At 32.5% G+C, this 12,272-nt stretch overlaps 2 protein-coding genes across 3 annotated transcripts; one reads left to right on the top strand and one right to left on the bottom strand.

The window, feature by feature from the left end:
* Positions 1-855: 855 nt before the first annotated feature.
* Positions 856-6,524, top strand: SD3 (import inner membrane translocase subunit). Its single transcript, XM_085732264.1, has 7 exons — positions 856-2,276; positions 2,352-2,443; positions 3,506-3,687; positions 3,957-4,005; positions 4,759-4,878; positions 5,187-5,371; positions 6,170-6,524. The coding sequence occupies exons 1-6, from the start codon at positions 2,141-2,143 to the stop codon at positions 5,355-5,357; spliced, it is 750 nt and encodes a 249-aa protein (XP_085588390.1). The 5' UTR covers positions 856-2,140; the 3' UTR covers positions 5,358-5,371; positions 6,170-6,524.
* A 1,981-nt stretch (positions 6,525-8,505) lies between these two features.
* Positions 8,506-11,884, bottom strand: LOC146956880 (putative F-box/FBD/LRR-repeat protein At5g22670). 2 transcript variants are annotated; one of them, XM_085732251.1, is made up of 3 exons: positions 11,753-11,877; positions 10,527-11,410; positions 8,506-8,877 (listed from the first exon to the last, which is right to left on the bottom strand). In XM_085732251.1, exon 2 carries the CDS (start codon positions 11,370-11,372, stop codon positions 10,563-10,565), a length of 810 nt encoding a protein of 269 aa, XP_085588377.1. In that variant the 5' UTR covers positions 11,373-11,410; positions 11,753-11,877; the 3' UTR covers positions 8,506-8,877; positions 10,527-10,562. The 2 variants fall into 2 exon arrangements, with proteins under 2 accessions (XP_085588377.1, XP_085588382.1); XM_085732256.1 differs by lacking the exon at positions 8,506-8,877 and having other exon boundaries at positions 10,521-11,412; positions 11,753-11,884.
* Positions 11,885-12,272: the final 388 nt, after the last annotated feature.

The raw sequence follows: 12,272 nt of genomic DNA, 5'->3' as shown, positions 1-12,272 counted from the left end.
GATAAAACTTTAAGACTGAGTACTTGAATCAATCATCTTCCTTTGTGACAACTACTTATATCCCAACGTACCATCTAAGTTGTCTTGCCAAATGAAGCAGTATGTCGTACCATTGTTCAAAATGAAATTAGAATTGATGATAATCTCATGCACATCAGTGTATAAGAGAATGCATAACAAGTCAAGTGCCAAGAGTCATTGAACTAAATGTCTTTAATTCTGGTTTGACTATCTTAGATTGCCATATAAACCACTTTGTGCAAAGAGTATCATTGGATAGCTACCAGAATAAGGAGCTTCCATCACTAAGTCTGTATCTAAACCCATCCTGCAGAGCCATCTTGAAGCATGAGGAGAACCCACAATTGGTGAGCGAGTGACAAAATTTAATTTTTAATGAATTGATTCATCAAATTGATTCTAAATAAAAGTGAATTTAATTTAAAGTGATTTATTTTGATAGATTTATATATAGAGTTGGTTGAACAATAAATTAAAGGGTAAAAATTATTTATAGATGCAAAAACTTTGAATTCTTACTTCAAGCTAGAATGAATTCTTAAAGTAAAATAAATTTTACTAAAATAATATTTAAATATGTCCAAACTAAATGTACACGTCTAAAAGTAAAATAAAGCTCACACTTATGAAATGTTTGGTATCTTATTCTAACACCGTTGTAAATTTTGAGGATATTTCAAAGAGAAATGCTAAGATATCAAAGATAGAAATTACGTATTAAAAATTGTGTTGATTTATTTATCAAAATTTTAATTTTACTTTTTTCAATAAATACTTGGTATTTATGAAATCCTAAACATATGGCATTAGGATACGACCCTATTTTTAAAGTATGAGATATGTTATTTGAACAAACATTTTTGGGATACTTTATGGCACAATTAAAGATATACAAATAAATTTAGGTTTTGACAAGAAAACTCAAATAATAGAAAGAGAAAGTAAAAACACAATGAAAATATGAAAGAGAAAGAGTTGCCGTAAAATGTATCACAAAATAGTTGTACAAATATCATTTATCTTTAAATATGTTGTGACCCATATTTTTAAATGAGAAATATGAAAAAATAATTTAGTAAATTTTTTATTACTTGTTTTATTTACGATAAATTTCAACTATGTTTAGTTAATTTATTCACATCTTATTTTGTCTTAAGTTAATTACTAAAATTCCTTTTCTCTATTTATATGACATGGCTTTTGATTAAGCATGAATGTTATGTCACCATATTAGTTCACATGTCATAAAAAAATGCAAATTGAATCATCTCTTTCGTTTTTCTCTGATTCTCTCTCCTAAGATTATCTCTCTTGATTATATAAATTTTTAATGAAGAGAGAGTTCAAGAGAGAGATAGAGAATTATGAGAGAAAATGAGAGAAAAGTGAAAGAGATGATCCTTATCCTAAAAAATGAATAATATTCTTGGATGAGACTAAATATTTGTATTCCCAAAAAGTGCAAAACTTAAAAGAAATATTTTTTTTGTTGTACACCCTTGATGGTGTATACATCTTAAAACAAAGACAAAAAAAAAAAAAAAAAGAGAAAAAGAAAGATGTGAGAAATGTGATAGAAGAAGAGAGATAAATAAAATAAGGTATTGAATGAGTGTAGAAAAATAAAGGGTTTTATTTATCATTGTTGAATAAAAAATAACGGATTTTGATCACAAATTTTGTTATGATAGAAGGGCTAAAATTGCATTTAGCCCATTTCTATGGTTAATTAAGTACATGATATCTATAATTATCCAAAATTTTGTTTTTAGTTCTAAAAAAATTGCAAATCCTATCAAATTTTCCATCAACATTTTTTGTTTTTAAAATGTTAATTTGTTTTACAGGGATTAAAACGTATGATATTTTATTCATCTATAAAGACGAGCGCGAAGTCACTAACGTGTATAAAATTTTTATCTTTATTTTGAAGAAACAAAATTACCTAGCTTTAACCTTTCAAAAATGCCGATTTACTCAACTTAATAATTAAAATTGAATCAAGGATTTAGAAGCAAGTAAAGGATAACCATAAGAAACCGGCGCCGTTTTGAAGTGAAGTGTTTGCAAACAAACCCTCTTCAGTCTTCACTTCGCCGCATAGAATCAAAACCAAACCATGTTTCGCATTCGCAGAATCTTGTCCTACCGTGCACTCGCATCGTGCACCCGCAATGCACTTTCTTCATCATCGCAACCACGTTCTCTCCCTCGTTCCAATGCCCCAATTCTCCCTCCCCCTTCTTCCTTCCTAGGTTTGTTCCAAAACCCTTCAATTTCACTTCACTTTATCGATTTCAACTTTTAATTTTTATGTTTTTTTTTTCTAGGTGTTGGAATTGCAGAAAACTATGGATCAACCTCTTTGACAAGGTTTATGTCTTCAAATGCATCGTCTGAGCAAGGGAAAAACACTGAAAAGGTTCCACTTTCACGCTAATACTGTTTAATTTTTGCGATTAACCCTAATGTATGCATTACTCATTTATTGATTTTAATTAAGGAATAATGTTTAGGTTTAGGTTTATGTTGACTTAAAAAAAACTTCAATTATCAAATGTGCTAAGTGTGTTTGACACAAATGGTTAGACGTTCTGCTCACACCTGACGTGACTTGGGTTAAGTGTGGAATTTTAAAGTTGTTAGGTTAAAAGTATATTCCACCATAATTTTTAATGAAGTTGGTGATTTTCATTGTAAATGTTTATTTGATAAAAAACACTCTAATTACCAATTGGAGTTTGCGCGTGCGCGGACACACACATGTATAAACACTCTAATTACCAATTGGGGTTAGCGTGTGCGTGCGCGTAGTGACACATGTATGTATGTGTGTAATAGGAAAATGTTAGAAAATTAAATGCACCGAACTATAATTCGTGCTAAGTGTGAAAATAAGTGTTTTTTTGCTTAAATAATGAAGGCCGGGGGAGTAGTTTTTTTTTTTAGAGGGATGTAGAAATGTTTGTGTGCTTTAGCTGACCCCACTTAGTGGGATAAGGTTTGGTTGTTGTTGTTGTTGTTGTTGTTGTATGTAGAAATGTTAGTAGCAAGGATTGAACCATAGACATCTTGCTAACTCATACAAAGTTATCACATATGGTTGACCTTACGCTTACACCATTTATGACTTGGATGCAAATCGAAAATTTCCCACTTGGTAACCTATACGTGAATTTCATTGTGAAATTTTGCTCACGTTAGTGATTCTCTTTAGCCTTGTATGCGTGTACGCCTCACGAAGCGGAAATAGGAAACTCTGATCTATTCTCTACCCATGTTTTGGTGAGGCTCCATGCTACAATAGTGTTTTTGGCGTTGTCATTTCTTAAAGGAGTAGCCCAATCAATACTAGAAAATATGAATTTTTCGTCGCTGTCCTGTGGCCATAGAATGGCTGTGTTTTACACGGCATTTTATTTGGTGTTATTAGCAATTGAATTAAGTGACTTAATAATAATTTTTCTTTGTATTTGTTTTGTAGACAAAAAAAGAGTTAAAAAATGTTGAGGATCCATTCGATGATGCTCCAACATATAATATTCCCGAGAAGCCGGTAACATTTGTGGAGGGGGCGTCCTACAGTCTGGTCATTCTTGCAGGGCTTGGAGTTGCGGCTGCTGCTGGATATTCTGTTTTCAAGGAGCTTATATTTCAACCCAAAGAGTAAAGAGTTTAATATCCTTGGTCATATTATTTATCTGAAAGAAAAATGCTACATGGCAAGAGCTTTTGAATGAATGAGTTGCCATGCTTATTGATTGTTGAGTTTTGGGTGGATCCTTATTGGCTTGTCTTACCCCAAAACCACTCCAGAGTCTAGCTCAATTCTGATTTTCTTTTGCTATGTAGCACTAAATCTAGAAAGTTTCACAATTTGTTGTTTTTTTTCTCTTGCCATTTATTTTGTTCTGATTGTTATAAGCTGATGATAGGTACAAGATTTATAACAAGGCTCTCAAAAGAATTCAAGATGATGGTCAGGTGAGTGATGCTTTTCTTACATTCATTTTCCTGAATCAGAAAACCAAAATAAAGCATCTCCATTTAGAGGAACTTAAATATTTGAAGTATTCATTCCAATATCCTTCAGTTTGTGTTGGTTGGATATGAAATGAAGCTGGGCATTCTGCAGCTCACCATTTGTAGGAAGAAGATATACAAAGACAACTAAAATTGGGTGATGAAATGGTGTTCAAACAAATCTTAACAGTTTTTATGTCAAATTCCTATGTTTGAATTTTGATAATAAGGAAATGCTTAATGTTCCGTTATCAGTGTAAAAGTAGCATATACCTCAATGAAAAATGATAATATATAATATAAAATCACCAGGATTTCTTCCTTTTGATCCAGTAGTAGTAAAAGATCACTTCAATATGCAGTCAGCTCGGTATAGGTGCTATGTCATTGAGTAGGTGGTTGGAGTTGGGTATTGAGCCAGTCGTTAAAGATCCTTTCAATATGCAGTAAGCTAGGTATAGGCGTTATGTCATTGAGTAGGTGATTGGAGTTGGGTGATGGACTTCTGTAAATTAAATATACCGAAGTTTTTTACCCTGAACAATAAATGAAAGAGGAGAGAGTTCATGTCCTTTTTGTTCTACCAAAAAATTGCACGCACCAAAGCACCAAATAAAACAATGATTTGTAAATTGTATGTTAATTTTTGGTAATGAGCAGTAGCTGATTCTCTACAAATTCAATGTCTTGATGTGAAATGTATTGGATTTCCAGGTCAGAGGGAGGATTGGATCCCCAATTACAGGTTATGGTCAGGAGAGTAGAAATCGCGCTGCTCGTCAAAGAATTCCCAACAGGGTTTGGACCGATGAGGAGGGTGTTGAACATGTCGAGGTAAATTTATTAACATGTAATCAAATTTGTTTGCAGAAACATACATATTTTAGGATAAATATTTTGAATAGACCCATCATCCCTGGGTTTAGAAGACCTTTCAGAAAGGAGGGAGGAGATAACTATGAAAAAGGAAAGGAGAGACGAGGTGTGGTTCTTGGAGAGCTTAATTGGATAGATACATTATTTGTATTATTTCTCGGATATTCAAATTTTTAAATCTTCTTTATGGTGGGAGATACTTGATGTTTAGCAGCTGTGGCATTTTTAATTTGATTTGCTCACAAATATGTTCATTTGGGTTACAGGTTAATTTCTTTATCCGGGGCCCCCATGGACATGGAAAAGTATTCGCTGAGATGTTCAAAGGAGCTGACGGTGAGTGGAGTTACACATACTTGATTGTTGAGATTAGAGCACCTTCTCCAGCACAACTAATTCTGGAGTCATACATCCCTTCTTACAACCCAAACAAGTAGTCTAGATGAGAAAGGTATCATTCCAATAGCCCATTTATTTTGATGAAACAAGTTTTTTTGAAGGGTAGTTGCAGTTATATTAAAAAATATTTAAATGAGATTAAATAAGACTCTTATTTAGCATGAGTTATTTATTTATATTCTGAAAAGAATCGAAGTCAGTCTGAAGTGGTAAAGCTTAAAAATATAAAAATGTTATTAGCCAAATTATCTTATGTTCCACATATTTAATTAAGTGGTGAAGACCAACTAGTCAATGCTAAGCATGAAATGATATAGTATTTTAGGCCTTGCACTTGGTTCTTTTCCTTCATGAATGCCCCAAATATCTCACTTAATCCCTTGCTTACATTAAAGGGCAACCCGGTGCACTAAAGCTCCTGCATACGCAGGGTCCGGGAAGGGGTCCCACCATTTGGTGTATTGTACGCAGCCTTACCCTTGCTTACATTGCATGTTTATAAATATTGGGTATCGGTGCTGGTCCATTTTATCTTGCATTTTGGCCGAGTATCATCTTGTTCATGTCAACCTTGCATAATCTAGTCCGAAAAATTGTGTTTAACTGTTGGTAAATTAGTTTCTGTCTAGATAAACTTGAAGAATAAATTATGGAGAACGAAATATTAAAAAAGGTTTGCAATAAAGTTGAGTTTTTTTAAACAATAACTTATCGTGCAAGTTAAAATTAGTTTCTGCGTATCAATTTTTTGGAAGCTCTCCCATTTCTTTTAGTTTGGTCCAGACTAACTGGGACTTGGTCCAGTTCATATTCTTATAAATAAGAGATCTAATCTCATTACTCAATGCAGGTCCTTGATATTTGGTCCATTACTGTAGGCTGCAATTCTTAGCTTCCAGTTCCTTGTTCGACAGGAGGTGAAAGTTGAAAGAAGGAAAAACAATTAAAGTAAAAAATAATATGGGAATTTGAATCTCAATTCTCAGGTTCAGTATTTTTTTTTTTTTACTTTCATTAAGAACCTGCAGATGCGAGGAAAAGTTTTGGGAAGGATCTTAGTATGATGACAAGAGTGATTACTTTGTCGTCGTTACGAAGTGAATGCCGTGTATTCTAATTTATTGTTACTGCTGACAATTTCATATATCTTGGTTTGTGAAGTACATTGAGTTTCTGGAAGGAGTATGCTATTTTGTTAGGGGTGACTATGAGATGTGATTGTAGCCCAAATGAATTTTTTTAATAATGAATCATACTAAGAACATAAAGACTATTTTCTACAATTTTAACACACCAAAGCATCAATGTGCTATAAAGTTAATAGTAAGTTGTTAGCAAAGAATACTAGACCAAAAAAAAAAAAAAGTTGTTAGCAAAGAATAAATGTTGCAATGACTTGTAAAAGTTGTAATGAATCATATGTTGTTTAGAAATTGCAGTGGAGTACAAATTTCTCACAAAATGAATAATTTTGCTTAATCCAAAATTTCTAAACATTATAAATGTTGCAAAGAATAAATCACTTTAATTTTCTTTTTGAAAGGAATAAATCACTTTAATTATTCACTTTTTTTTTCTTCTTCTAGTTTTCTAATTTATTTTTTTGTTATTTTGTTTCATGTACTTAGCTCGTTATAATCTCTATTTTCACAAACAACGAAGTTGAAATTGGTATGCATTTACTGTGACTCACAATTTTAATCAACACGACTTACACAAATTGTGAGAAATAAGGAGTTGTACTATTAATTTTACTGAGAAAATAGTACAAATAGTCTTCTATTGAAGGAAATGGAAGTACAGAAAAGTAACTAGCACTTAAAAAGAAAGCTTGAAAACTCCAATGGAGAAGAGTACAGATGAACACATCTCATATGGAGTACTCCACACCCTCATCATCAACCATTGACCTATTTAGCATAAGTCCTACCCCCATCTCTATACAGAATAAAGAGGTTCCTTGATTTAGTATTCGGTATGCTTCAAATAAAAGTTATCATGAATCATCATCAACCATTGACCTATTTAGCATAAGTCCTACCCCCATCTCTATACAGAATAAAGAGGTTCCTTGATTTAGTATTCGGTATGCTTCAAATAAAAGTTATCATGAATAAAGAGAATATACTAAAAGCCCCACAAAAAAGGACAACATTTTTTTTTTTTTTACAAGGGGTCTTACATATATTGAGACAAAGTTAGTAGTATATTATTATTTCTTGAAGTTAAGAAGGTAGACTTATGGATAATTGCAGGTCATCTACTAGGTTGGAGAGTTTAGTCTTTAAAATGTCATTTTTTTAACTCGTTTCAAAGATCGAGACATATAGGTATATATATTTTATAAACATCCGTTTTTTGATAAACAAAATTACAATAGTTATTGAAAATTCACATACACACAAATGGAAGAATCGGTGTTCGAACCCCAATCACATTACAAAACTAGTGATATAGATAAAATTATCGGGGCGGATAATTACAACAACCCTTAAATTACATGTTTTGTTTTGGTTTTATCGTTAATGATTCTCTATTATGTTCAAATATGTCCCATGAACATAGCTTAGTTGGTGGAATGGTGGACATACGTTTGCAGGCGATGAATCCGTACCCACAACTCCCTACTTTATTCACACTTGTGATATTAGCCAATAAACTACTCAAAAAAGATTCTATTATGTTCAAGTCACATATTTGTTCAAACTTGTATCTTAATATGATGCTAGTAGCTAACTACCTTCAAATTATATACATTTTCAGAAAACGTGTGTAACTTTGAAATGTATTAAAAATACATAGACAAATTATGAGGAATTTTCTTGTCACAAGTTATAAAAAAGAATTCATAACACGAATAATTAACTATGAACTTCATAAAGAAATATGTGTAACTTTGAGACTTTTCATGACCATGATGAGCCGCTAAGTTCCAACTCGTCTAAATTTTTTTCATAAACAACCACGACACAAGATGCAATATTCCCAGTAACTTGTAAGTAATAGTAGAGATATAATTGTTCTTGGAAATTTCGAAAGAAAGCAAAGCAAAATGAGGTTTTAGAGCTAAAGAAATTCTATGGTTTACCCATGTTAAAGTTCCTCTCTCAGTTTAACTCAACAATCTGAACATCAGAGGAAATTTTTTTCATAAGTATTTAATTCTGACGAGTTTCTGAGATAAAATTGTCATAATCAAGCTATAAATTTGATTTATGCAACATGAATAGAATTTTTATGTTATCAAATGATCGATAGGCCAAGATTCTCCGGTGAATCCTATTCCCTTATTGTTGACCAAGGTGTACATTTGTTACAGAAAATTGACCAAATTTTAAAAGAAAATGAAGCTGTCCATACTACTTTTACAAGAACAACATTAATCAACCGCAACTCCTACAACACTGTATTCTTTTAATCGAAGACACTCACTTAACATTAACAGAGTTACAGAGATACATACTAATCACTATACTCTTGATCAACAGACCTCAGTTAGATCAGATGCACCGTTCCACTTTAGGACATTTCATTGAATGAAAACCACCTTTTTGTCACCTGCAGAATTTGACACAATATATGAATAATGAGATATGATTTTATCATAAAAACACATAATAGCTGACCCTGAATGAAACTACCAGACTTCATACATGGAAAAAATTGTCCAATCAACAAGTTAAATATATTCTGGAAACTGATTATAGCACACTACTAGTTTGCTGGTTCATTTAATACTTCAGAGTATGTCCCTTATAGCACAAGTCATCGATTCAAAACCTCCTCCGAATCCAAACGAGTCTCTTGGGAAAATGATGTAACCAAAATTGAAATTGAAATTGATAAAAGGAAAATACAAAGTACAGTATATATCTATTTATCATCCCTGTGACCAAAATAACCCATGTAATCCATACAATATCAAGTCAATCAAGGGTCAACGAAAGGGGAAAAAATTAATAATGATCTAGCAGAGTTAATACAGGAAAACAAGGTAGTCAGACTCATGGAGGGTCCGTATCGTAAGAGTCTATAAAAAGTAAAAAATGATTTTCAAAAACCTGTAAATGTCATACATACATAATAAAACACTAATTAACATAAAAATTCCAATTTCAAATTTCATAATAAAGTTGTTACCAAAAAAACCTCATAATAAAGCAATAAAAGTTTCAAAGTATGTAGAGAGGGTTCTAGTTCCTTCCTGATACATAAAGCTAAAAAACAACAACAATGAAACAAAAATAGAGCACACATGAAAAACAACGTGTACATGAACAGAACAACAAGATGAAACAAAAACAGAGCATGCATGAAAGAACAATGAAAAATAATCATTGAAGGACAGAGAGACGGCAAGAAATATGTGATGCGAATGTGAATCAACGAGAAAGGTGTGTTCTTCTCAGTTTTCTAATGTCTAAAACGATAAGGAAGAGACAAGAGAGGTCTTCTAACTTCCTTTTAGGTTTTTTTTTGAGTGAAATGGTAAGGCCGAACGTGTTTTTGGACTTTCTTTCAAATATTATATTCAACTTGAATCTCGCGTCAGACTCGTGAGTCTATTCGAGTCTATCGTAGTCTGCCGGAACACCTATCAGCAAAATAATGCAATAAAATGCTTGCAGGATGAATTTTCTGTGACTAACTACTAAGTAGTCTCTCGCTGGAAGCAAACTTTTTTACCCTCGATTACTATCAGAGGAAATAGATACAGTTATAACTTCTTTTTTTTTCATCATCAATACTTCAATATCAAATAATTGTGTTCCAGCTTGACACTTAAATTAACAATGTTTAAAGAAAAATGATTGTTCATGGTGGCACTGTCTCACATTTTTAACTCTGTCACATCCTACTAAACATATGTTCTAAAAGGAATATAAACAAAGTGTTCATGGCTTGTCCACGTGCAACTTAAAAAGATAAAAGTGGGAACCGGGAAACAGAGACAAGTACTAAATCAATTACTGGAATTACCATTTAAAAATTTATCATACAAATCGCGTTCATCAATTTATAGCAGTAACTACCTCTAGGTTGATAAAATAATTTGGAATAGTTACAAAGAAGATAGTTTCGGCCTTGCTCACATTGCTAAGAATGTATCATTAGTGTCTTAAATAGCTGAGAATGATAAACATAAACACATACAAAACATTCCATTGCATGATGAGAGAAAGGAAGCACTCTTATTATCATGTTACCTGAAGAGATTTGGAGGCGATTGTATTGATTTTACGTCACTGAGAAAAACAAAGCTCAACCTTCATCCTCTCCGGTAAAGACGATGCCCGAAAAGGAGAATCATTTACAGTAAAAGAAGTTAATTTTGGTGTGGATATCACATATTTGAAAGTAGGTTCAGGTCTCAGTTTTGTGTGAGTTAAGGTATTCTTGATGGTCAAATTGGAAAGTGTGGCATTGGTTATATTAAGGATTCCTTCCACCTCTTGGGGGACAGAGCTGGGATAAACTAAGACACACTCATCAATGTAAAGATCAGTTAACTCAGTACAGGTCGAGAAGGGTTCAGCATGACCATTGTCATCAGCTTGAATCCCAACAAAGTCGAGATGCATACTTTTCAAAGCTGGTAGGTCGAGACGCCTAGGGAGTCTAGTTCTTTTTTGGACATCATACATCGAAACGGAAATATAAATCGAGGTCAAAGAATGACAAGAAAAAATAGAACATGGCAAACCAATATTAGACGGAACAACTATGTTGAGTTTCTGAAGACCATTAGACATAGCATGTTTTACAAGTTTAGTAAATATCTTATGTTGAAAACAACCATGGCGATCGAAGTCAAGAGTACGTAAGGGATGATTTCCCATACTACGAGATGACACGACCCCAGACACACATTCCGAGAAAAGATACGGGTTGCTGAATTCTGAGGTATGCAATTTAAGATCAGGGAGGTATTTCCAGAGATTCTTCCACCGTTTCGACAAAATGCTAGTCTTAACAATATCTTCTATCATAAGAAATGACAATATATGAAGCAGAATTTCATTGGGCAAGTCATTAAGCCTGTCTCTCTTCATCTTCAACCTATCACTCGCTCCGCCTCGTTGGCTCCAACCTCTCCGATCAAAAGCAATAAAAAAATTCAATTAATACATTACACAACATACTTGAGGCTTGTTTGGATTGACTTATTTGAACGTATCTATTGACATAAACACTTGTGAAACTATTTGAGATAGCTTATGAAAACAGCTTATGGCATGTCCATATGAGCGAATGAAAACAACTGATAACTTAAATGAAAATATAAACACTTATATGATAAGCGCTGAATAAGTTATTTTTAAATCCAAACAAGCCCTTAAAACAGGGAATGTGAAATTCGAATTAATAATAATAATCTAGAAAGCGTGAAAGAACAAAGGTATTGGAATTAAACAAGTAAGAAGAAAATTACCAATTGAGTTGAAGATAATTGTGGATCGATAATCTAAAAGCGAATCTGAGTGTTTCGTTTCAACGAAGGAAGCAGATTGTACTTTGTTCCACGGTTGAATCGATAATAAAAGCGAATATGAGTGTTTTTTTTTTTTTTTGGTTACAGAATGAGTGTTTCGTTTCAAGTGAAGTATTTTAGATATCTTTACATATTTTCTTTTTGGGTTAATTAAATAATTGTTATTATATTCCTTCAAAAATAAAAATAAAAATCCCTTATTCTTAAAAGTTGTTACGGGTTGCAACAACTAAACCCTACAAATTTGCCTCTAATTTTGCTGCATTAAATGTTAATCAGGTTAACCCTAAAAATATTTCCCTCCTAAATTCATGCCAATTTGAATTTCGAATTTTTCCTTTAAAAAAATAATTAAAAAATCGGTGGCATTTAATTCATTCCAACTTCCGAGAGTTGTTTTCTACTCTTTCAAATTTTTTGTCTTTTCATTATCATATTGGAAAATTGTCACAATTATTAA

Source organism: Medicago sativa, chromosome 1 (assembly GCF_051527215.1).
Source record: "Medicago sativa cultivar Bolivia chromosome 1, Bolivia_mono, whole genome shotgun sequence".
Taxonomy (NCBI): Eukaryota; Viridiplantae; Streptophyta; class Magnoliopsida; order Fabales; family Fabaceae; genus Medicago; species Medicago sativa.
Note: the sequence above shows the minus strand (reverse complement) of the source record. Positions and strands in the feature narration are given on the sequence as shown.

What these genes read in the sequence shown, in the direction of transcription:
- LOC146956880 (XM_085732256.1), bottom strand. Translation starts at nt 11,372, where the DNA reads ATGAAGAGAGACAGGCTTAATGACTTGCCCAATGAAATTCTGCTTCAT.
- SD3 (XM_085732264.1), top strand. Translation starts at nt 2,141, where the DNA reads ATGTTTCGCATTCGCAGAATCTTGTCCTACCGTGCACTCGCATCGTGC. An exon ending in CTTATATTTCAACCCAAAGA is followed by an intron (nt 3,688 to 3,956) that starts GTAAAGAGTTTA and finishes AGCTGATGATAG; the next exon opens with GTACAAGATTTATAACAAGG. An exon ending in GAATTCAAGATGATGGTCAG is followed by an intron (nt 4,006 to 4,758) that starts GTGAGTGATGCT and finishes TTGGATTTCCAG; the next exon opens with GTCAGAGGGAGGATTGGATC.